Here is a 20,324-nt window from a genome sequence, read left to right on the forward strand (position 1 = left end):
CCCGGCCCTTGCCCTGGGGACGAAGTGGGTCTGGCCCCAGCGCCCCCTCCTGAACCCCCAGGTCCAGCGGGTGCAGCTAGTCCCCTTGCCGGCCTGGGAGATTGGCAGGCGGCTGTGGTTAATGTGACTGCGCAGTGATTGCAGGTCAATCCTGTCCCTTCGTGAAGACGAGCCCCTGCGCCTGCCTGGCCTGCCCCGGGGACTTCACCCGTCTGCTCTGATTTCTCTGCCGCTCTGGCCTGTGGCAGAGCTGACACCTCTGGATTCTGTGAGTCCCCAGGGCTGGGTGTCCCTGGGCCCCGCTGCGTGGCACCTTTTCCCGCACTCCGCGCCTCGTCTCCGAGGTGTGGGTCCTGGTGAGGACACGCTCTCTCGGCCTGTGCCTCTGAGCTTGGTGACAGTGACAGGAGGAAGATGTCGGAGGCTGAGCTTTTTTTGCTCTGAATTTGCATCTCTTCCTCCCGGACGGACAGACGGACGGGGACAGCAGCCCCCCCTGACCTCCTTTGTGAAGGTGTCCGTTCCCCTGGGGTTGAAACCCTCCCTCCGCTGGTTACCGCCTCACTGCGGCTGCGGCCTTTGGAACCCGGTCCTCCTGGTGGAGTGAGGGTTTCCCAGCCCAGATGCTGGGGCCAAGGGACAGCTGGGCCAAATCCCTGCCACCAGGAGCTGCGCTACCTTGGACAGCGCCTCAGGCCATGTGCCTGACGGAGACTGAGTCGACACATGTAGTCCTTAGCACAGGCACTCCTGTGGCGCCCCGGGTCCCCAAAGGTGTCAGTTGTTATCATCATTAACCAGAGCAGAGCGAGGGACCAAGGGCCCTGAGCTGGGAGTGGGGGCTGAGTTCTAGTCCTTACTCTGGCTCTGGGTGGCTGTGTGACTCTGGGCTGCTAACCTTCCCTCTCTGAGCCTCAGCTTCTTCACTGATGTGAAGGGGCTGGATCAGGGGACCTTGAGCGTCCATGGTGGAGGTCTTTGCAGCTCTTGGGTTTCTCTCTCTCTCACCTCGTGGGGGTCCAGGTTGTCCCTGGTTCCCTGTTGTGGAGAACATCTGCTGAGGGCCGCGCCCGGCTCACCCAGGGCAGGACCCGCTCCACCTGATGGCTCTGGACGGGGCCTGCGTGCCTCTCGGGGCAAGGCCCCAGCCCCCAGCCCCTGTTCCGAGCCCTTGGAGAAGTGGCAGGAGCCGTCCTCTGGGCTCTGGAGGGAGCCGTGGCTCAGCGCTCTGTCCTGGCCTCCCCTTCTCCCTCCTGCTTCAGGGGCTGCCGAGGGCCAGGAGGGGGGTCCGCCAGCCCGGCCCGTGCCGTGGGCAAGTCCCCTCCCCCGAGGAGCCCCCAGTTCCGCATCTGCCAGACCAGGAAGGGGTCCGTGTGCCTCCCTCCGTGCTCATGCATGTGGACACACGGGGACCCCACAGCCCCTCCGCCTGTCACTCCCTCCATCCACCCTTCCTCCTCCCCACGCCGACGCTCTGCTCAGGGCCAGGGAGGAAGGGAGGAGAGGCTGCGGGTGGCAGCAGGGGTCACGGAGGAGCTGTGGCTTCAAGTCTGAGGCTCGATGACCCTGGCATTGTGGGGAGTGTGGGGGGGAGGGGGAGTGGGAGAGGAGGGGGAGGGGGAGGGGGAGAGGAAGGGGGAGGGAGGGGGCTGCCCCAAGGGGAGGCGGCTGGTGGGGAAGGGGTGGGTGCTCCTTCTTCTGTTCATCAGCCCTTTTATGCCTCACCTTGGCGCAGTCATTCATTCATGTGCAGAATAAATATTTACTGAGCACCTGCTGGATGCCAGGCCTGGGACAGGGACACTGGGAGTGCTGCAGGGATACACAGATGAAGGCCCTGGCCCCTGCAGTCCCATCCGAGGAGAGGGCCAGAGGCATCCTGTGATTGACAAGCCAGGACAGGGTTACTTACTAGAACTTCAGCTAGCAGCCGGTAGACATGGCTACGAGGGGGGTAAGTGGACAGAGGGCCGAGTAGCCCTGCCTTTCTGCAGAAGTGGCATTTGATGAAGTCCCAAAGGCAGTGAGAGGTGAGCCAAGTGGAGAGCTGTGGGAAGAGTCTGTGGGTCCAGACTGAGCACTAGCAAGTGCAAAGGCCCTGAGGTGCAGCCTGCCTGGTATTGGGGAACAGCCAAGAGCCAGGGGCAGGATGAGTGAGGGGAGAGAAGGAGCAGAGGAGGGGCAGGTCACATGGGGCCTTGGGGGCCACTGTGAAGACTTTGGTTTTCGCTCAGAGTGACCTGGGAGCCATTGGAGGGTTGTGAGCCAAGGAAGGATGTGAGCAGACTGGAGTTTAACAGGCTCCTCTGGCTCTTGTTTGGGGAGTAGACTGAGACCTGGGCCACTCAGGAGGCTACTGTGGTCATCTAGGCTAGAGGTGACCATTGGATCAGGGGTGAAGGCATGAGAAGGGACATATTTGGGGTGCATTTTGTGGCTTGAACCTACAGCTGGGCGGGCCAAGGCCCAGACTCCTGCTTCAGCACCACGGACAGCGGCTCTCCCCTGCCCAAGGCCGGGCGAGCTGGGAAGTGCTGGTTGGCTCCAGCCTGTGGTCAGTGGTCAGTCCGCGGCCGCTGAGCGAACCCCAGCTGTGAAGCACAGGTTCCTCCCCCTGTATTTTGTTATCAACTTATTTTTTACCCACGGAGTTTATGTCTGGGCACTGCTGTGACCTTCTGGGGACAAGGCAGGTCTGAGTGCAATTCTGAAGCTGGGGTGAGAGGGGGGTGCCCTTGTCTCCAGCAACCCCCATCTCTGGCTAAACCGCAGGGCCGGGGAGGGGAGCCAGGGTGGGGCTGGGGAGGGGGAGCCTGACCTGGGCGGTCCTGGGGGGGTCCTGGGGGGTCCTGGGGGCGTCTGCAGCTCTCTTCTGAGCTTCAGGCTGGATGGCCCCTTTCAGAGCAGCAGGTCCCTGGGGTGGGGCTCCCTGGCGGAGGCTGTCCCTAGGACGGGCAGAATTGCTGCGTGTCCTCCCACAGGCCGCTGTCCCCCGGGCACCGGGTCTGTGTCTGTGAAGTGGAGATAATTGTACTCTTGCGGTTATTTCAAGAATGGCCAGAGCAGGTGGGTTAGCTTCAGGAAGCCCAGGCACGGGCTGAGGCAGTGAGGGGCTGCCTCCGGGGCCTCGGGCCCCCAGGTGGGCACGTGGCCCCTTCCTGGTCAGGGTCCTCCCTCCTTGCCCACGACCGTCCTCAGCTCCCCCCAGCCCCCACCCTGCGTCTTCTCTGTGCCCCATTTTGCGGTAGACAGATGATCATATGGATATTCTATGCAAATTCTCACTTTTAATGAGCCAGAGAAAAGCTAACGATGTCTTGGGGCTCAGGGGAGGCCCTGGGATGGGGGAGGAAGTGGGACAAAGTGACAAGCAGGAGGAGAGAGGAGGGGGGAGCTGAGGGAGCCCCTGCCGTCTCCCTTCTGCTTTTGCAGAGTTGGAGCTAGGGGGCCCCTTGCTGGGTCCCCCAGGAAGGTGGGAGGGGGGAGGAACAGGGAGACGTGGAAAGGTGGGGGGTGGTTGTAGAAGGGGCGGTGGGGCGAGGCCCTGGCCCCGGGCTCCGTTTCCCTGGGTGTGAAATGGTAGCAGGGACAGTTGACTGGCAGGAGCTAGTGGCGGGCTGGGTGGTCATGAGGGGCCAGCAGGGGAGGGGACAGAGAGGAGGCAGAGGATGGCAGGGGCGTGAGCCGGGAGGAGCTGAGCTGGAGCTGGCCCCAGAGCCCTCTGGTCATGGGCCCTGTGAAGTCACCAACAGCTCGCTCTTTCATTTTGTCTTTGGCTCGTGGCCATCGTCCTGCGCTTCCTGGTAGATGTGAGCCCCACGAGGCGGGGTTCTTGTGTGTCCTCTTGGTGGCTGTCCCCAGCATCTAGGACTGTCCTGGCCCTGGGGTGCTGGCGAGTTGCTGACTCAGGGGCTGCTGGCAGTGCATGTGGCCCAACTGGGCCACCCGCCCCCCCCAGGCTGGAGGCGCCTGTGCACAGAGGCACCGAGTCCAAAATTTTCCATAAGCAGGAGAGCAGCCGGGGGTTCTGCTGCCACCTAGGGGAGGAGGGGCCTGGGGACACCCCGAGGGCTTCCTGGAGGAGGCGGGGTTCTGAGCTGAATCCTCAAGGACAGATGGGAGGAGCTTGCAAGAGGAGAGGCGTTTGGGAAGGACGGGGAGCTAGACATCAAGGTGGCACGAACAGGGGGTGGCACACCTGGTGTGGCTGGAGACAGCAGGCGCTGCTTGGGTGGGCGTGATGGGGCTGAACTGGAGGGTGGCTGGGCTCAGCCCTGCAGGGCCTCAGGATGGGGCTGAGGAGAGCGGGTGGGACTGGAGTGTTAGGGAGAGTGGGGGCCAGGTGGGCAGGCTGGGTGGTGTCAATGGGAAAGGGGTGCGTGGGGTTAGGCCCTGGTGAGGTGGGACTGGCACTGAGCTCCCTGGTGCTCCCGGGCCAGCCCAGAGAGGGCCTGGTTAGTGTGTGGGGGACATGGCTGGACGGCCTTGGGCAAATCGCCGTCCCTCCCTGGTTCCTGGCTTAGGTCAGAAAGGAGCTGAATCAAGGGGCAGTCCCGCCCTGCCCTGGGGCACGCCCCGTGCTGGGGCACTTGAGATCATTATAACAATCTGGGCCCCTGCTGATACTATCCAGTGCCCGGGTTCCCAGGATGTCCCTGTATTGCATAGGACACTTCCAAGGTAGGGAAATCATGTCACCCCAGTGTCTGTGGAGGGAAACTACAGGGGCCTCTAACCCCACCTTGCCCTGCTCTGGGAGCTCTCCTGAGGCCCACCCTGGGCTGCTCTAGGACCTTGGCCCAGCGTCCCCCTCCTGTCCCAACTCGGTGTCCCTGCTCCCAGGTCCGGCCAAGCAGGCTCTGGGTCTCAAGCCTTCTGCCAACAGGACAGCGGAGCCCAGGGCGGTCGCTGGGGGAGGGGTGGGCATTTCGTCTGGGCCTGAGCCCTGACCTTGGTCCATCAGCTCTCTAACCCGAGTCACAGGCAGCCCAGGGCTGGAGGGTCTCCCCTGGCTCCTGGGTCGGGCGGCTTCCTCTGCTCTCCGGCCGGTGGAAGGGGGTCACCCTAGCTGGCATCCTGCCCCCAGGCTGGTTGGGGACACTGCTCCATCCTGGTGGCTCCGTCCTCCATCTCAGGCATGGGGGGACAGCACCATGGTCCTGAGGAAGCTGGTTCTAGTGGGGTGAAGGGTTCACCCCGTTACATTGGGGCCATGGCTCCACCCAGGGCCCAGCTCCTGCTCCCCCCACCTGCCCTGGCCTGAAGAGGAGCGGGGTCCGGAGGACTTCGTCACCCACTGCCTGCTGATGGCAGGTGGGAGTTGGCCTGGCCGCCTGCGTCATTACCCCTCTGGTCACTCTGCCATCAGATTCCACTCCCTGGGGACGTGAGCTCCTAGACATTTCATCCTGGCCAAACCTCAGGCCCAGCTGCGGGCCCCTGACCTGGGCTCTTCCCCACCGGCCCAGGCTCCTGCTGCTGACCGGGAGCTGGCCAGGGGTCATCTCCTCTGGGCCCTGCCCCCATGCAGGGCTTTCTGCCACCCGCCCAGCGCTCCCTCCTTCTCCCAGGCGTCAGGCGGACAATGTGGCTGGAGATGAAGATCAGTTCTGTGAACACTGATTGAGCACCTCCTGTGTGCCCCGCACTGGAACCTGGGGAGTCGGGAATGAGAAAGACAGTGTCCCCTTGAAGGGACTCACGGGCCGGTGGAGGAAGCTTACAACAGTGTGATAATAGCAAGCACTTACTGAGTACTCCCATGCCTGGAACTGTCCTAAAGTCTTATGTGTATTGACCCATTGTTCACACTCTCTTCTGGGGAGACAAGAGCCAGAGTGGTTAAGTAACTTGTCCAAAGTCACCCAGCTAAGAAGTGGTCGAGCTGGGGTTTGAACCCTGGCCACCTGCTTCCAGCTCTCTCCTTGAAGCAGATAAGTTATGAAACTGACCACTATAGAAGGTGGAGGATGGCAGGTGACTGGGAAGGAGCTGGGCTGTTTTGTAGGGGGCGGTGGAGAAATCGGGGCCCTAGGCAGGTGGAGAAGCTGCAGTTCTGGCAGCGGGACCTCGAGGGTGGGAAGTTCCAGCAGGGGTGGAGAGAAGGGTCCTGCTGTGACAGGGGTGAGGTGGCAGGAGGGGGGGGAAGGGGCTGCAGAGCCCACGGGTGACCTTCTTGCGCAGCGTGTCATGGCGGGGACCGGCAGGGAAGAGAGGGGTCTTGTTCTGTCCGTGGCTCCTGAGCATGGTGAGGCGCCTGTGGAGCCCGGTCGGGCTGAGGCCCTGCTTGCTGCAGCCCCGTCCAGGGCCCGGTGGGACCTCGGCTGCTCTGGGCCTGGGTGGGCCTCAGCAAGTCCCCTGCCTTCTCTGAGGGGAGCCTGGGAAGGGGGCTCCCTCCGTCACAGCGAGGGCTGTGTGTGGCCGCTGCGGCCAGGGGCTGGGCTGGGCTGGGCCTGGGGTGGGGCCCGTGTGAGCCAGGGACTGGCCACTTCCTGTGCCCGCCCCGGTCCTGACTGCCACCCCCACCTCCAAACGCTTCCCTCCAGGCCCCTGCCCTATTTTTTCTGCCTTCCTCACTTCAGGGGTGTTCCGTTCAATGGGTTTGTGTTAAGCTATCAGGTCGACCATTTCCCTCTGCTCCAGTCTAGCGCCATGAATAATGCGCCTCTGAACAATGCTGCCCTCCTGGTGGCCTGGCAGTCTCCTGCGGGGATAGCAGGGTCTCCCTTACATCTTCCTCCAGAGTCCCTGGGGGCCTGTCTTCACCTGCACCCTGCTGTGTGGGGCTGGTCACCACCCCATTGTCCAGGGGGCAGGGGGCTGCAGGAGGTTGGCTGTTTCCAGGACTCAGTAAGGTCCTGAGATGGGACCTGGGCCCACTGTGTGGGCTTGGGCTCTTGTGCCAACTCTTGGTACCTGTGTTCCCCTCTCTCTTCTTCCCCGGCCATCCTTGCTCCCCCAGATCTTCCCACATGGGCAGGGCTGGGCCAGGCCAGAGGGACGGCCACTGTGCGACTCCCCAGCCGGCTGGACCTGGCTCCTCCGGTCAGCCTAGGACCCTCCCCAGCAAAGTGGGGGAGGTCCCTAGGCCTGGAGGGGTGGCCAGGCTCTGAGAGGTGGTTCCCCCAGGCCTTGCTGGATGGGCGGCAGGGGGCCTGTGTGGGAGAGGAAGTGATTTGCATCTGGGTGGGAAAAGTGACCCCCATAGAAGCAGGACTGAGGAGGACCCCGCGTGTGTGAGGTATGTCCCCCCGCCTGGGGCCAGAGCCCACAGGTGGCCCTGGCAGAGCAGCACCAAGTGTGGGTTATTGTGGCCTAGAGCCCCATGCAAAGTGGATGCCAGGCACCAGTGAGAGCCCAGTGCCCGTGTGTGACAAGGTGGCTCAGAGAGGAGTCAGAGTGGACAGGCTGGTGATGGAAACCAGGCCCAGGCCACCCTCCGGATGACCTGGGGCTCTCGGCAGACCCCAGACCCACTAAGCTGGGACCACCCCTCCCTGGGACACCACCCAGCAGCCTCCAGGAAAGGGGCGTTGGCTCAGGGCCTGGTGTCCTCCCACCCTGCGGGGACACAGCCCTGCTGCCTGGGGCCACTGTTACATCTTCTCAGTCACTGACCCTCGAGTGGCCGTCTTGGTCCCTGTTCTGAGAGCTGCTTTGGGGAAGGGGCTGCTGAGGGCCTGGTTTTGAGGGTCGGAGGGAAGGGGGTGACTCCGAGTCCCTGAGTCCCTCTCTGCTGGAAACCCCAGGAGCCGGGGACCCCTCCCCACGTGGTTCCAGTCACCCCCCTCCCCACCTCTTTGCAAGTTGCCCCTTCGCGGTTTTGCTGGAGTAGGTTTTCCCACTTGGTTTCCTAGGGTTTGTCTTTTCATTGTTTTTCTCCATTTTTATTTATCTATTTGTTTTGGTGCCAGGGATTGAACTCAGGGGCACTTCACTAACTGAGCCACATCCCAGCCCTATTTTATATTTCATTTAGAGACAGGGTCTCACTGAGCTGCTTAGGGTCTCGCTAAGTTGCTGAGGCTGGGTTCTAACTTTGTTTAAGTTTGAAAGGATTTTGAAGAGGATGTTGAGGAGAGGCGATGGCTTTCCGCAGGCTCCAGGGGCAGCTGGCTGGGCTGCCAGGGGCCGAGCCCTACTGAACCCTGCAGACGGAGGCAGAGAGCGCTGGGAAATTGCTGGGTGCCCTGCAGGATTTCTGTCCTTCCTTGTCTGGCGTCCAGGGTCGGAGACGTGGCCGGGGACCGAGCAGCAGGCCGGTGGTGAGAGTGCGATCCCTGGGACTGTAGCCAGAGAGGGAGGGTGGGGAGCCTGCTGCGAGCCGAGGAGTGCAGCACTGCCCTCGGGGTAGTGGCTCCTTCCTGGGGACCCAGCCTGTCCCCGTGCCTGGCCAGGGTAGGTCTCAAGGTGAGCAGATGAGAGAATAAAAGGAGAGACGGAGAGAGATGCCCAAGCCCACAGGGCCTGGCCGCCAGACCGTCACTTGTCCTGTGAGGCCTCTCTGCCTGCCCAGGCTGACAGTGCCAGGGTGGGCACAAGCCACACTTGAGAGCACCTCGAAGACAGAGGACGGTGGCCCCACAGTGTGGCAGAGTGGACTCGTTCAGACAGGCAGAGCGGGAGAGCCATGCTGGGGGACAGGGCAGTGCTGGGCAGGGAGGGACCCAGGCAGAGCCCCGGCTCAGAGGGTCCTGCCTGCCTCAGGCTGCAGGGGAGGAGCCCTCCCTGCACGTAAACCCAAGTCCCCTGAGTGACGAGGGGGAAGGCCCTGGCACAGGTCATCGCAGGTGGTGGGGACGGGCGTGGATTCACTTTAGCAGCGTCCTCGGTGAAGGTGGGATCGACACGCTGCAATCCTCGGTCCCTCGGTCCCTGACAAGGCAGCAGCTCCTGGGGAAAAGCCAGGGCTGAGTTCAGACGCAGCCCCTGCCCCTTCAGCCACGTGGCCACCCCAGCCTCCCCGACGGGGTGCCCTCTGCAGCCTCCTGCGCACCATGAGGCCTCTCGGGTGCTGCTCCTGTTCTGAGGTGCTGACCGTTCACCCTCACCCTGGGGTGTGGAGGGCCCATCCTCTCGGCTCTATCCCAGTGTCCAGCACTGGGCCAGGCACATAATAGGTGCTCAGTGAACACTTGCTGGTCAATGAAGGGCAGGGGTGGCATCACTGTCCCTTCTGGTCTTGCTTCCCCAACCGTGAGCTCCTGAAGACGGCTCCTCCCTGCTATTGTTTCTTGGGGACTAACTATGCCAGGAACAGAGTAGAGCCCTTTTCAAAACAGAAAGAAAGAATGAAGAATAGATGGACGTGCAGACTCAGCTCCGCCCTCGGGGAAGCGACCAGAGGCAGACGCACAGACATGCCTGTGGCACCGGGAACCCTGGGAAGCACCACTGACCACACATGGAAAGGGCTCGGGGACCACAGAAGGCAACAGGAGCCCCGCAGCAGCTCTGCTGGTGGATTGTCTGTATCATGTCCGCGTCAGGGAGGCGCCTGGGGTCGGGGCAGTCGGTGAGACAGGGGACTCCTGCTCCTAGAGCCAAGGGCAACCAGGCAAGAGCCACCCTCAGGGAAGACAGGGTTTCAGGAGCCGATGGCTGGCAGCGGGAGGCCCGGCAGGCCTTCCGCAGGCCTGGGGGAAGGCGGTGGGGAAGGCGCTGTCGGTGCCCCGGGCCACAGTGACTGTGCGGTCCCTCCCACAGATGAGCATGGCATGGGGCTCGGGGGCACCAGGAGCCCTCCGTCGGGCAGGACTGCTCAAGGACTGGGTGCCCTCGCTGTCACCTGTTTCTAACAGTTCTGTTGGGATGTGGCTCAGGGTTCGAGCCCTCACCTGGCCCCCGTGGGCCCTGGGTTCCAGCCCAGAGCTGTACCATGGACCAGCAGGGGCCCGGACGGGGCTCAGCGGTGAGCGCCTGCCTGGCTCGATCCCCAGCACCACAGACAAAAAGAAGCAGATACAGGCATGATACCCCCCCCCCCCGATTTTTAAAAAGTATTTATTCTTAAGTTATAGGTGGACACGATATCTTTATTTTACATTTTATGTGGTGCTGAGGATCAAACCCAGGGCCTCGCATGTGCTACGCAAGAGCTCTCCGCTGAGCCACAACCCCAGTCTCCCCATCCCCGCGCAATTTTTTTTTAAAAAGTCAAACTTTGGGGATCGAGTGGAAGCCCCCCAGGAGCCCGCTCAGCTCTGGTCCCTTCTTCTCCTGCCTTGGGGTCACCGTGGTTCTGAAGCGGTGGCTTCCCTGGGGTCCTTGTCTAGCCATTCACCAGCGCTTCTGAGTTCCCACGGTGGCGGAGCAGAGCCTGAGCGCCAGGGAGCTCGCAGGGAGCTGCCCGCAGTGGCCGGCCCGCCCGCAGCTGTCCCGTAGGAAGGCGCCTGTGTGTCCCAGGGATGAGGGATACGACATGGTCTCTAGATTTTATGTAAACAGGACCGGTCAAGCTGCCCGTGCCTTGTTTGAGTCCATTTTATGTTTTGGAGAACTCCGGCTGCCACGAGAGCCACTTCAGTCATCCTGACTACCTCATGTCCCACTGGGGGACATGCCCGTTTGTCCCTTCTGTCGTTAAACATTTAGGTGTTTCCATTCCTCTCTCAGGCTGGGGGGGGCGGTGGTGAGCGTCTCTGTGGGTCCCATGCCAGGTGACAGAGGTTCCCTGGGAATGAGTGGGTCAGGAGGGGCTGGCAGGCTCCCAGAACACGTGAGTTACGGCCACGAGACCCTCCAAAGTGCTCTGAAGGACACTCCTTGATCAGTGTCCAGTTGAGGGACGGCACCAAGGACCAGCCAATACTGATGGGTGGGAGCACAGGGAGAAGGGGAGGTGTGGAGGGGCGCAGGGCTGGGGCAGCGCCCGTGGGGAAGTGGTCAGTGGTGCCCAGGACCTAAATCTCCTGTCAGGGAGCACGGCCTCCTCTGTCCAGCAACTCTGCCCAGCTGCTGTGTGCCCCTGGATAAGGCATAGTCCCTCTCTGGCCTCAGCCTCTTAGCTCTCCATCCAGCTCGGACACAAGGGCCACCGAGATCCACAGCCTTCACGTGCTCGACTGTCCTTGGCAGGTGGCGGTGGCTTCCTGCCCCTGGCCCAGCAGGCAGAGGCCAGCCTTGGCTGGGCTGGCAGGGCTGGCAGCTGGCATGTGGCAGGTGGGCTCTGATCAGGGGGCTGAGTGGGCAGGGTCCTGGCAGCAAGCTCAGCAGGGGCTGGGGATAGGTGTGAGGGGCTCCCAGGGGGACCAGGAGGGCCTGGGGGCCACAGGGCATCAGCCCAGACCCCTGCACCCGCATGGCCCTGGCCCTGCCCTAAGACAGCCAGGCTCTGTGGGGGTTTTTATTTTTTATTTTTTGGCACCGAGGATTGAACTCAGGGGTCCTCGACCACTGAGCCCCACCCCCAGCCCGATTTGTATTTTATTTACCGAGGGGGTCTCACTGAGTTGCTCAGCACCTCCCTGTTGCTGAGGCTGGCTTTGAAATCGTCAGCCTCCTGCCTCAGCCTCCCCAGCCTCTGGATTACAGGTGCCTGGCAGCTCTGTGGGTTTTATGTGCTGGTTTTGCTGGGGGCTGGACTCCTGTGTTCCTGTTGTACTGAGGAGAGCCTGGAGGGCGGGAGGGCGTGGGGGAGGGCGTGGGGGAGGGCGTCCCAGGGAGTGTTAACGTGGTTCCCGTGGTGACGTCCAGGGCCTGGGAGCAGGAGCGCAGCGGGCTGGTGTGTGGCTTGTGGTCTGTAGTGTGTGGGCTGCATGTGATCGTGCACGTTGGTGGCACTGGTGTGTGCATTGGTATCTGTGTGCCCACGTGTGTGCACCCACCACTAAACAGCAGAGGCTGCGGAAGAGACCGGCCTGGAAACCCCTGCCCTTTGGTGTTGGTAGTCGCTGTGGGGGATTTTCACGGCTTGGAGCTATGGAGGACAGGGTGCTTTCCAGCAGCGGGCAGGGGCTGCAGACGTGGGGGCTTCTCAGCCTGAGGGAGGCTCTGGGCACTGGCAGGGATCACAGTCCCCCTTATTGGCAGCGTGACCTTGGTCAGGCTGTTGGGCACCTCCGAGCCCCAGTTTCCACATCTGTAAGTTGGGGATATCAGTACCTGCCCCAGAGGTGGGCAAGGACCCCCTTAAGGCCCCGCTGCAGAGTGGAGCCAGGCATGTGGTGGGTCTCGGTCAGTGCTGTCCCTGTGGGCCACCTCAGTCCTCTCTGGCGGTGGCCAGGGTCAGAAGAGGCTGAGACTGTGCCACCACCAGGAGCTTGTATCCCCCGGGATTGTCCCTGGTGAGCCACCCCTTGGTCCCCTGTCCCCTGAGCAGCCACACTGACGTTGGGCAGTGAGCCAAGGGTCTCGCATCCCGGGGACGGCGACGCCCATCTGAGCCCCCGAGCTCCAGGTCCCTGGGTTCCCTTGACCCCACACCCTCTCTCTTCCCCACAGGACGGGCTGAAAGGGGACCCTGGAGCCAGATGGCCTGGGTTCCACCCTGGCTCTGCCCTTGTCTGTCTTCACGACCTTGGGAAGCCCTTCACCCCCTGCCTGTGTCCTCACCTATAAGCTGGACATGTGGCTGGTGCCACCTCAGACCTGAATCCACGGAGAATTGACAGACTGTCCCACCTGCCCCGGGCGCCCTGTCAGCGAGGGGGCCTCCCGAGCTCCGCAACAAGGGCCTCCTTCCAGGACCCCCCTCCAGGACCCCCCTCCCTCCAGGACCCTCCTCCCTCCAGGACCCCCTCCCTCCAGGACCCCCTCCCTCCAGGACCCCCCTGGATCCCCCTCCCCTCCAGGACCTCCTCCCTCCAGGACCCCCCTTTCTCCAAGACCCCTCTCCCCTCCAGGATCCCCCTCCCTCCAGGACCCCCTGGCATCATTGTGAGAACACGGGACCCTCCTCAGACTGCACTCTCGTCCCAGCACTTGGGGACCCAGGCACACCCTCCTAGCTGAGCTGCGGTCACCTAACCCTCTCACTAGCAAAACGAAGCACCGCCATGTGCCTGGAGGGCCAGGAGGGACCAGCACACAGCGCCTCTGAGGGACTGTCGCCCAGAAACGCGACTTGACCTGACAGTTTCTCCCAGTTTGAGGGCAGTTAACTCGGGTCCCCTGCCCCTCCCTCCCAGAGCCAGGTGGCCATCCTCCCTCCCCCGCCCCTGCTAGTCCAGCCTCTTCCTCTGTCCATCTGTCTCCCCAGATGGGGGGAGAAATGTCGCGGTTGGCCCACTTTCTAACTGGAAGGAAACCATATGGAGGGGTTAGCTGGAGCCCAGGGCACACGGCCACTCCCTGGCTTCCTGTGACGGGGTGGAGGGCTCCGTCCTGCCCAAGACCCTGGCACCTTCTCCCTCTGCCTCAGGACCTCCCGGGACCATGCTCTTCTTTGGTGTTTGGGACTTTTTGGGGTCTAGGAGAGACCAGGGAGGTGTGTGTGTGTGTGTGTGTGTGTGTGTGTGTGTGTGTGTGTGAGAGAGAGAGAGAGAGAGAGAGCACAGTAAGCACACACGTGTAGCCTGGGGTCCAACAGGGGCCTGGCCCAGAGCAGCCACCCCCAGGACTCTCTCCTTGTGCGGGAGCCCGAGACGGGAGGGTTTGACAAGTGCCACCCCGCCAAGGCTCAGCTCGGTGTGGTGCCGGGTGCTGCCACTTTCCTGTGGGGCGGGGGTCAAGGTCCTTGGGCGCAGCCACCTGCACAGAGATGCCGGGGGTGGGGGAGTCTGCGGAGGGCTTAGGTGGAGGCCTGGGGGCGACTGGGCTGGCGGCCGGGGCCCAGCCGCGGTGGGTGGTTGGGGCATTGGCTGGGCCTGGAGCCAGCCCTGTTTTGAGAGGGACCCAGAGGAGGGAGAGGGGCACCACTGACGGAGCCCCGACCACACCACCAGGGCCTCAGCCTTGTCCTCAGAGGCCCCTGCCCTGCAGCCCAGTGGGGAGGGTCTGTTCCCTCTGCTGCTGTCACCCTCTGACTCCAGCTCTCCCCACCTGTCAGGTGCAGGGTGACACAGGTGTCCACAAGTGCCTCCATACCAGGGGGTCGGGGGGATTTAAATCCATGAAGGACACCCCCTCTTGGCCACACTTGAGAGGCCCGTCTGAGGCTGGGAACCAGCTGGGTGGGAATTCAAACCGAGGCCGGGCTCCGGCCAGGGTCACTACCTCTACCCAGGGCCTGTGGGTGGCTTCAGGGACAGGAGCCCAAGAAGTGTGTGGATGTGAGCTTGGGGACACTGATGGTCCAGGTGGCTCTCCTTCTCAGCGGATCTTCTAAAACCCCCTCTGAGATGTTTCCAGTAAAAATAACCAATATTTGCTAAGCGCCTCTTGTGTACTAGACGCTAACTGTATTTACATGTATTAGCTCATTTATTTTATAACGATCCAGTGAAGTACAGAATCTCATTATCTCCACTTTATAAGTGATGTGTCTCAAATACGTCAACAGCTGAGGTCACACAGCAGTAAGTGGCAGAGTGGAGATTTTTCTTCTCTTGGTACTGGGGACTGAACTGAGGGGCACTTTGTCACTAAGCTACACCCCCAGTCCTTTGTGTTATTTTTATTTAAGACAGGGTCTCACTAAGTTGCTGAGGCTGGCCTCAAATTTGCAATCCTCCTGTCTCAGCCTCCCGAGTGACGGGGGTTACAGGTGTGCACCGCTGTGCCTCGTCAGAGTTGAGATCTGAACCCAGGCAGTCTGGCTCCTAAGCGTGATGCTGGCCGCCTCTTGCACTTGCTTCCCACTGCTGGGTAGGGAAACTGAGGCCAGCTGGTGAGTGGAGCCAATTCTGCGCTGTGGCTGTTCTGACTGAACGGCTTGTGTCCAGAGGCTGGGACCTGGGGGCTGAGAGTCAGGCTGGGGACCTTGGGCAGCCCCCGTCTCCTGGTGTGTGTGTGTGTGTGGAGGGGACCATGGGGGGACTCGGGCTCCCCCACCCACCCAGGCTGACCACAGACTGTCCCTCAGGGGGCGTGTGCATCGCCCAGTCAGTGAAGATACCGCGGGAGCCCAAGACGGGAGAGTTTGACAAGATCATCCGGCGGCTCCTGGAGACCTCCAACGCCAGGGCCGTCATCATCTTTGCCAACGAAGATGACATCAGGTGGGTGCGGGTGGCAGTGGGGTGGGCACGGGATGCACAGAGGTGGGAGTGGGCAGGTGGATGTGAGAGAACTTTCGGGCGGGGACCTAGGCTACTGCTAACGGCCTCGCTTCCCTCCCCACCCCGTTCCCACATCCACTCTGCCTCCCAGGGAGGGCTGGAGGCTATGGCTTGGGGCCAGGCTACCTCGGTTCTCATCCTGCCTACTAGCTGTGTGACCCCACGTGAATTCTTAACCTCTCTGGGCCACTTTGCTGTTAAAAATGTGACCTCATGATGCCTGCCTGCTGGTGTTCGAGAGCGGAATGCAGGAATGGGCGTCAAGGGCTTACGGTAGGCCTGGCATGAAGGGGGTGCCAGGGCACATTGGCCACCTCACCGTCCCTCCCTCCTTTCCTTGGAGCCCAGGACAGGGAAGAGTCTGGGCCAGGTTCTAGGGCTGACTCGCTTGGGCACATAATCACTGTGGGCAGGATGGTTCCCTCCGAGGGCCTCTGTCTCTGCGTCTGCAGACTGGGGGCAGGGGGCTGTGGCTGCCTGGACACACAGGGCAGAGACCCTGGGCCTGTCCCTCTCTGCGGGCTCTCCGCTGGGTAGGGATGGCCTTAATGGATGACCTTTTCTTCCTCTTGGTTTTTCTTTGTCCCTCCTCCCTGAGCCTGGTGGCCGGGTCAGGTTGGTTAGCAATGCCCTGTCTGGGGGGAGACACAGCCTCTGCACTCACTGCCCCAGGCTGCCTGGGCCCATGGGCAGACCCGGGCCCTTTCCTTTTGGCAGTGCCTGGGGTGGAGCCCAGGGCCTCCTGCCTGCCCACCTATGCGCCACCCCTGAGCCACACCCCAGCCCTGGGGCATTTTCCTTTCAAACCCTTTTGGTCACTTGGTGAAGACCCCGTTCTGGACTCCTGAGTTCCCACGACACAGAAAATCCCCAGGGACATTTCCAGGTCGGGGAGGATGGATACAGGAGGGAGTTCTGGAAGGTCACTAAGGCCTCAAGAGCCAAAGGACACCTCTGATGGGGGTCTCAGGCAGGGGAAGGGGGTTGTCCTCAGGGTCCCGTTCTGACCGCCCCCAAGGTTCACAGAGGCAGCGTCTGAGGGGAACAGGTCCCTAACTTCTGGCTCTGGATGTTACTGATGCTCCCAGCCTTGCCTGAAGCAAGGGGGCCCCTTCTGAGCCACCGGTCCCTGTCCCTGCTGCCACCACTCCCCAAAGCCAGCCACTTCCCGTACCCCCACTCGGCCATGCACCCTGCTCCAGGCTGCCTGCTGGGAGGGAGGATGAGGCTCAGTCCTTTGTCCTGGAGAAGAGGCCCCAAAGGGAGGGACCTGAAGGGACTTAGATTGGCTCCAGAGCTGGCTGTGGGCGTGTGGGGGAGGCAGGTCATTTCTGGAAACCCACATGCATTTCCAGAAGCAAACAGAAGTAAAAATAACCCCAGGTGGCTTTGCAGGATGGAGGGCTGGGAGCTCTGGTCACGTGGGCTAGCGGATGCAGGTGGTATGAACAGGCTGTGGGCAGCCTGCTGGGGGGGGGGCTGCCTGGGAGGACCTGGAAGGTCAGGAGTAGGGAGGTGACGGGTGAGGATGGGCCACAAGGCCAGCTCGGTGCTGCCTCTGGGGCCTGCAGGGATTTCTTTCTGGAAGCCCCAGGGACTCCTGCTCAGCCGCACAGGTCCTGGAGTCCAGGCCTGGTCCTCCCCAGGCACAAGGGTGGCCAGTTACTCGCCTCCTTTCTGCCCCAGACCCTCCCCTGGGGGAGCTGCCCACTCCTCTCTGGTTTTCTCCTCCCAGAGGCCTTTGCAGGGGCCACTTAATTCCTGCATCCAGTGAGCACCCGTGGACCACTGTGGGCTCCTTGTTGCTGTGTTAGGCTCAGTCCCTGGTTTAAGACCACTGTCCATGGCTGGGCGTGGTGGTGCACACCTGTAATCCCAAGGGCTACAGAGGCTAAGACAGGAGGATCACAAGTTCAAAGCCAGCCTCAGCAATGAGAGGCCGTAAGCAACTCAGGGAGACCCTGTCTCTCAATAAAATACAAAATAGGGCTGGGATGTGGCTCAGTGGTCGAGTGCCCCTGAGTTCAATCCCTGATACCCCAAAAAAGACCTCTGTCCATGAGGACGGGGTAGGGGGTGAGCACCAGGCAGCCCTCCCCCCATCCACCTGGGTAGGGTGAGGGGAACAGCTCTTTGAGGGACCTGGATTTTGGGCACAGAAGATGGAGGAAGGAGAGGAATGGGCAGAGGGCACTGTGTGCAGAGGGGTGAGGAGGGGGTAGTGGCGGGGTAGCCGTGTGACAATGGGTATGAAGTAAGGAGGGGCTAAGGAACATGGGGTGGCATCCAGCTAGGAAGGCACAAGTGCGAGGGGACAGGGGCTGGCAGATGTAGTTCTGGAACTGAGTCAGACAGGGGCAGGTGTGGGTCTGGGGAGACAGGTGTGGGCTTGGGCACAGGCCCAGGCCAGGGGAGTAGCTGTGCCAACGGCAAGTGTGGGCCAGGGCTGGGGGCTCCGTGGGCCTGTGGGTACGGTCAGAGGGCTCAGGGGGCATTGGCAGGTGGCCAGGCATAGCCTGGGGGAGAGCCTGGGCTGTGGGAGAGCATGGTGTGGGCTGTGGCCGTGGTGGGGCGGCTATGTGGCCAGACAGGGGGGCCGGGCCGGCGTGTGCTCCGCAGGCGCGTGCTGGAGGCGGCGCGGAAGGCCAACCAGACAGGCCACTTCTTCTGGATGGGCTCTGACAGCTGGGGCTCCAAGATCGCACCTGTGCTGCACCTGGAGGAGGTGGCCGAGGGAGCCGTCACTATCCTCCCCAAGAGGATGTCTGTGCGAGGTAGGCATGGCGCTGGCCTTCCCACTGCCCGTCACCCCACACTGCTCTTGTTGTCCTCCTCTCCTTCCTTCCTCTCTGCCCCCATCTTCCCTCCTCTGGCCTTGGCCCGCAGCCTCCTGTGTACAGTGGCGCTGGGCTGAGGAGCCTCGTAGGCCCCGCTCAGCATAGCCGAATTCAAGTGCAGATTCAGGACCTTTCTTCATCTCTTCTCAGATACTTCTGGGTGTGGGAGGCGTGTGGCACGCTCAGGAGGCTCCTCTGCGAAGGGTTCTCCTCCCCCCACATGATTCCACCCTTCTCCCATCTGGGAGAGCCCTCTGCCAGCAGGGTGGGGAGCTGCCAGCAGGCTGGGAGACGGGGTGCCTCCAGAGCCTGCCGAGGCTGGCAGGCCTCCGATGGCCTTGGGCTAGGCCTGCCCTGCATCCCCTCCTTTCAGGGCAAAACCCACAGTCACCTTGGATAGGGACAAACTGCTCTGGCAGAGCCTTGCAGGGTGCTAGGCATGAAGTTTCCATTAATGGCCTGATTTGGCAGGGACCTTGCGGTCTCGCCACGGGGGAGGCGGGCTGGTGGCCTCCTCCTTTGCTGCCCTCTCTCTGTTCATTGGAACCCAGCGTTGATGGAGCGCACATCTGCCTCTCGGTCAAACTTTCCAAGAGACTGAGGCCGAAGGAGGGGACAAGCTCAAGGTCATGCAGCAGTGTCCTCTCTTCACCCTGAGGCACAGCACGCACAGGCAGCGGAAGTTTCCACACCACCCCTCTCGGTCCCAAACCTTAATAAGCACAAAATGACAACAGCCCTGGCTTCCCGGTGCCCTCAAATGCTAGTCGCCTTTCAGATCCCACATGGAGTGTTCCCAGACTATGTGATGCCCCCCTACCCACTCTCCTGGAGGAATATAGTGATGCTCAGAGAGACTGGCACCTTTGGCAGTGAGTGGCAGAGTAGATCTTTGAACACAGGACTTGCTTAGGAAGTACCTTTTGTCTCTGGGACATTAGAGAAGCTTTTAGAACAGTGGTTCTCATCCGGGGGTGATTTTTGCCCCCAGGGGAAGCTTGGCAATTCCTTTGGTTGCCACAGTTAGGGGGTGATGCTTCTGGCATCTAGTGGGTAGAGGGTCGGGACGCTGTTCAACATCCTACACTGCACAGGAGAGACCCCCACAACCTGACCCAAAGTGTCACAGAGCAGAGGCAGAGCAGCCCTGGGGTAGGCCAAGTGTCACCATCCCTCAGGGGTTTTTCTCCTGCAGCTCTGACAGTCACTGAGCTTCTGTCTGGACCTTTCCATGGACAGGGTGCTCAGCACTTGATGTGGGTGCCACTGAACTTTCAGATGTTCTGGCCTGTCCCCAGCAGTTAGCCACCTGGGGACAGGGGAGTCAGTGCTGCAGAGGCATCTGGGAGGAGGGAGAGGGCACCACTCACCAGCAGCAGCCTGCTTGGGCTGGAACAGGGCTGTGAGTCTAGCGGAGCACGAGAAGAGAAGGCTGCATTTGTCATCAGTGGGGACATTCTGGATTTGAAGGGGAAGATCCAGGTCCTGGCCTTGCAGTGTGCCCTGGGTGAACCCCCCTTCTCTGGCCAGGGCTCCTCACCAGCCTCTCTGCCTTCATCTCGGGACCCCCGGGCCGCTCCTTTTCCCAGAAGTCTGCTGTTAGCATTTGGGTGGCTTCAGGCTGCAGGAACGTCCCCGTCAGCGTGCTTCGCGCCCATAAAGCAGCAGCGTAGATTACACATGCTCCCCCTGGGACTTAATCCAGCTCTTTTCATTTTGAATGAAATGAAATGTTCCCAGTTTTGTTTTTGCCAGCTGGCCCTGGATCAGAGGGTGTGCGCTTCCCTCCCTCTCTTGGCCTGGGCCACCTCTGAGCCGGGGGCACCGGGGAGAGCGGGGCCGAGACCCTGACGCCCGGTTCCTCCCCAGGCTTCGACCGCTACTTCTCCAGCCGCACGCTGGACAACAACCGGCGCAACATCTGGTTTGCGGAGTTCTGGGAGGACAACTTCCACTGCAAGCTGAGCCGCCACGCGCTCAAGAAGGGCAGCCACGTCAAGAAGTGCACCAGTGAGCACCAGCCTGGGGCGGGGCCTGATGGGCGGGGCATGAGGAGGCGGAACCTGATGGGCGGGGCCTGTGGGGGCGGGGACTGCTGGAGGGGCCAGGGGCTGGGCCCTGAGCCTGTGGAGTTGCAGGGAGAAAGCCTGGCAGGGAGGAGTCCAGGGGGTCCAAGAGCTGATAACCTCGGGACCCCTGGGCTGGAGGCGGGAGGCAGCAGGTGTGGAGATGAAGGGGAACCTGGGGGCGGAGTTGGGAGCGCATGGGCGGGGCCTGGGGGCGGAGCCACAGCCAGTTGAGGGTGCTGTGGAGGGCTTCGGTTAGAGCA

The 20,324-nt window shown here is 62.0% G+C and overlaps 1 protein-coding gene across 2 annotated transcripts in view; it reads left to right on the forward strand.

Annotated features, from left to right (window-relative positions):
- The window catches only part of Grm4 (glutamate metabotropic receptor 4), a 90,117-nt gene that overhangs the window by 42,191 nt on the left and 27,602 nt on the right, over positions 1-20,324 (forward strand). Inside the window, exons 3-5 of one of the 2 annotated variants that reach the window (XM_026383604.2) lie at positions 14,963-15,098; positions 17,778-17,932; positions 19,865-20,005. In XM_026383604.2, the coding sequence (XP_026239389.1) occupies positions 14,963-15,098; positions 17,778-17,932; positions 19,865-20,005 (432 nt within the window). The remainder of the gene's footprint in view (positions 1-14,962; positions 15,099-17,777; positions 17,933-19,864; positions 20,006-20,324) is intronic. The other variant, XM_026383605.2, reaches the window with a different exon arrangement.

This window comes from Urocitellus parryii, chromosome 8 (assembly GCF_045843805.1).
Source record: "Urocitellus parryii isolate mUroPar1 chromosome 8, mUroPar1.hap1, whole genome shotgun sequence".
NCBI classification, from domain to species: domain Eukaryota; kingdom Metazoa; phylum Chordata; class Mammalia; order Rodentia; family Sciuridae; genus Urocitellus; species Urocitellus parryii.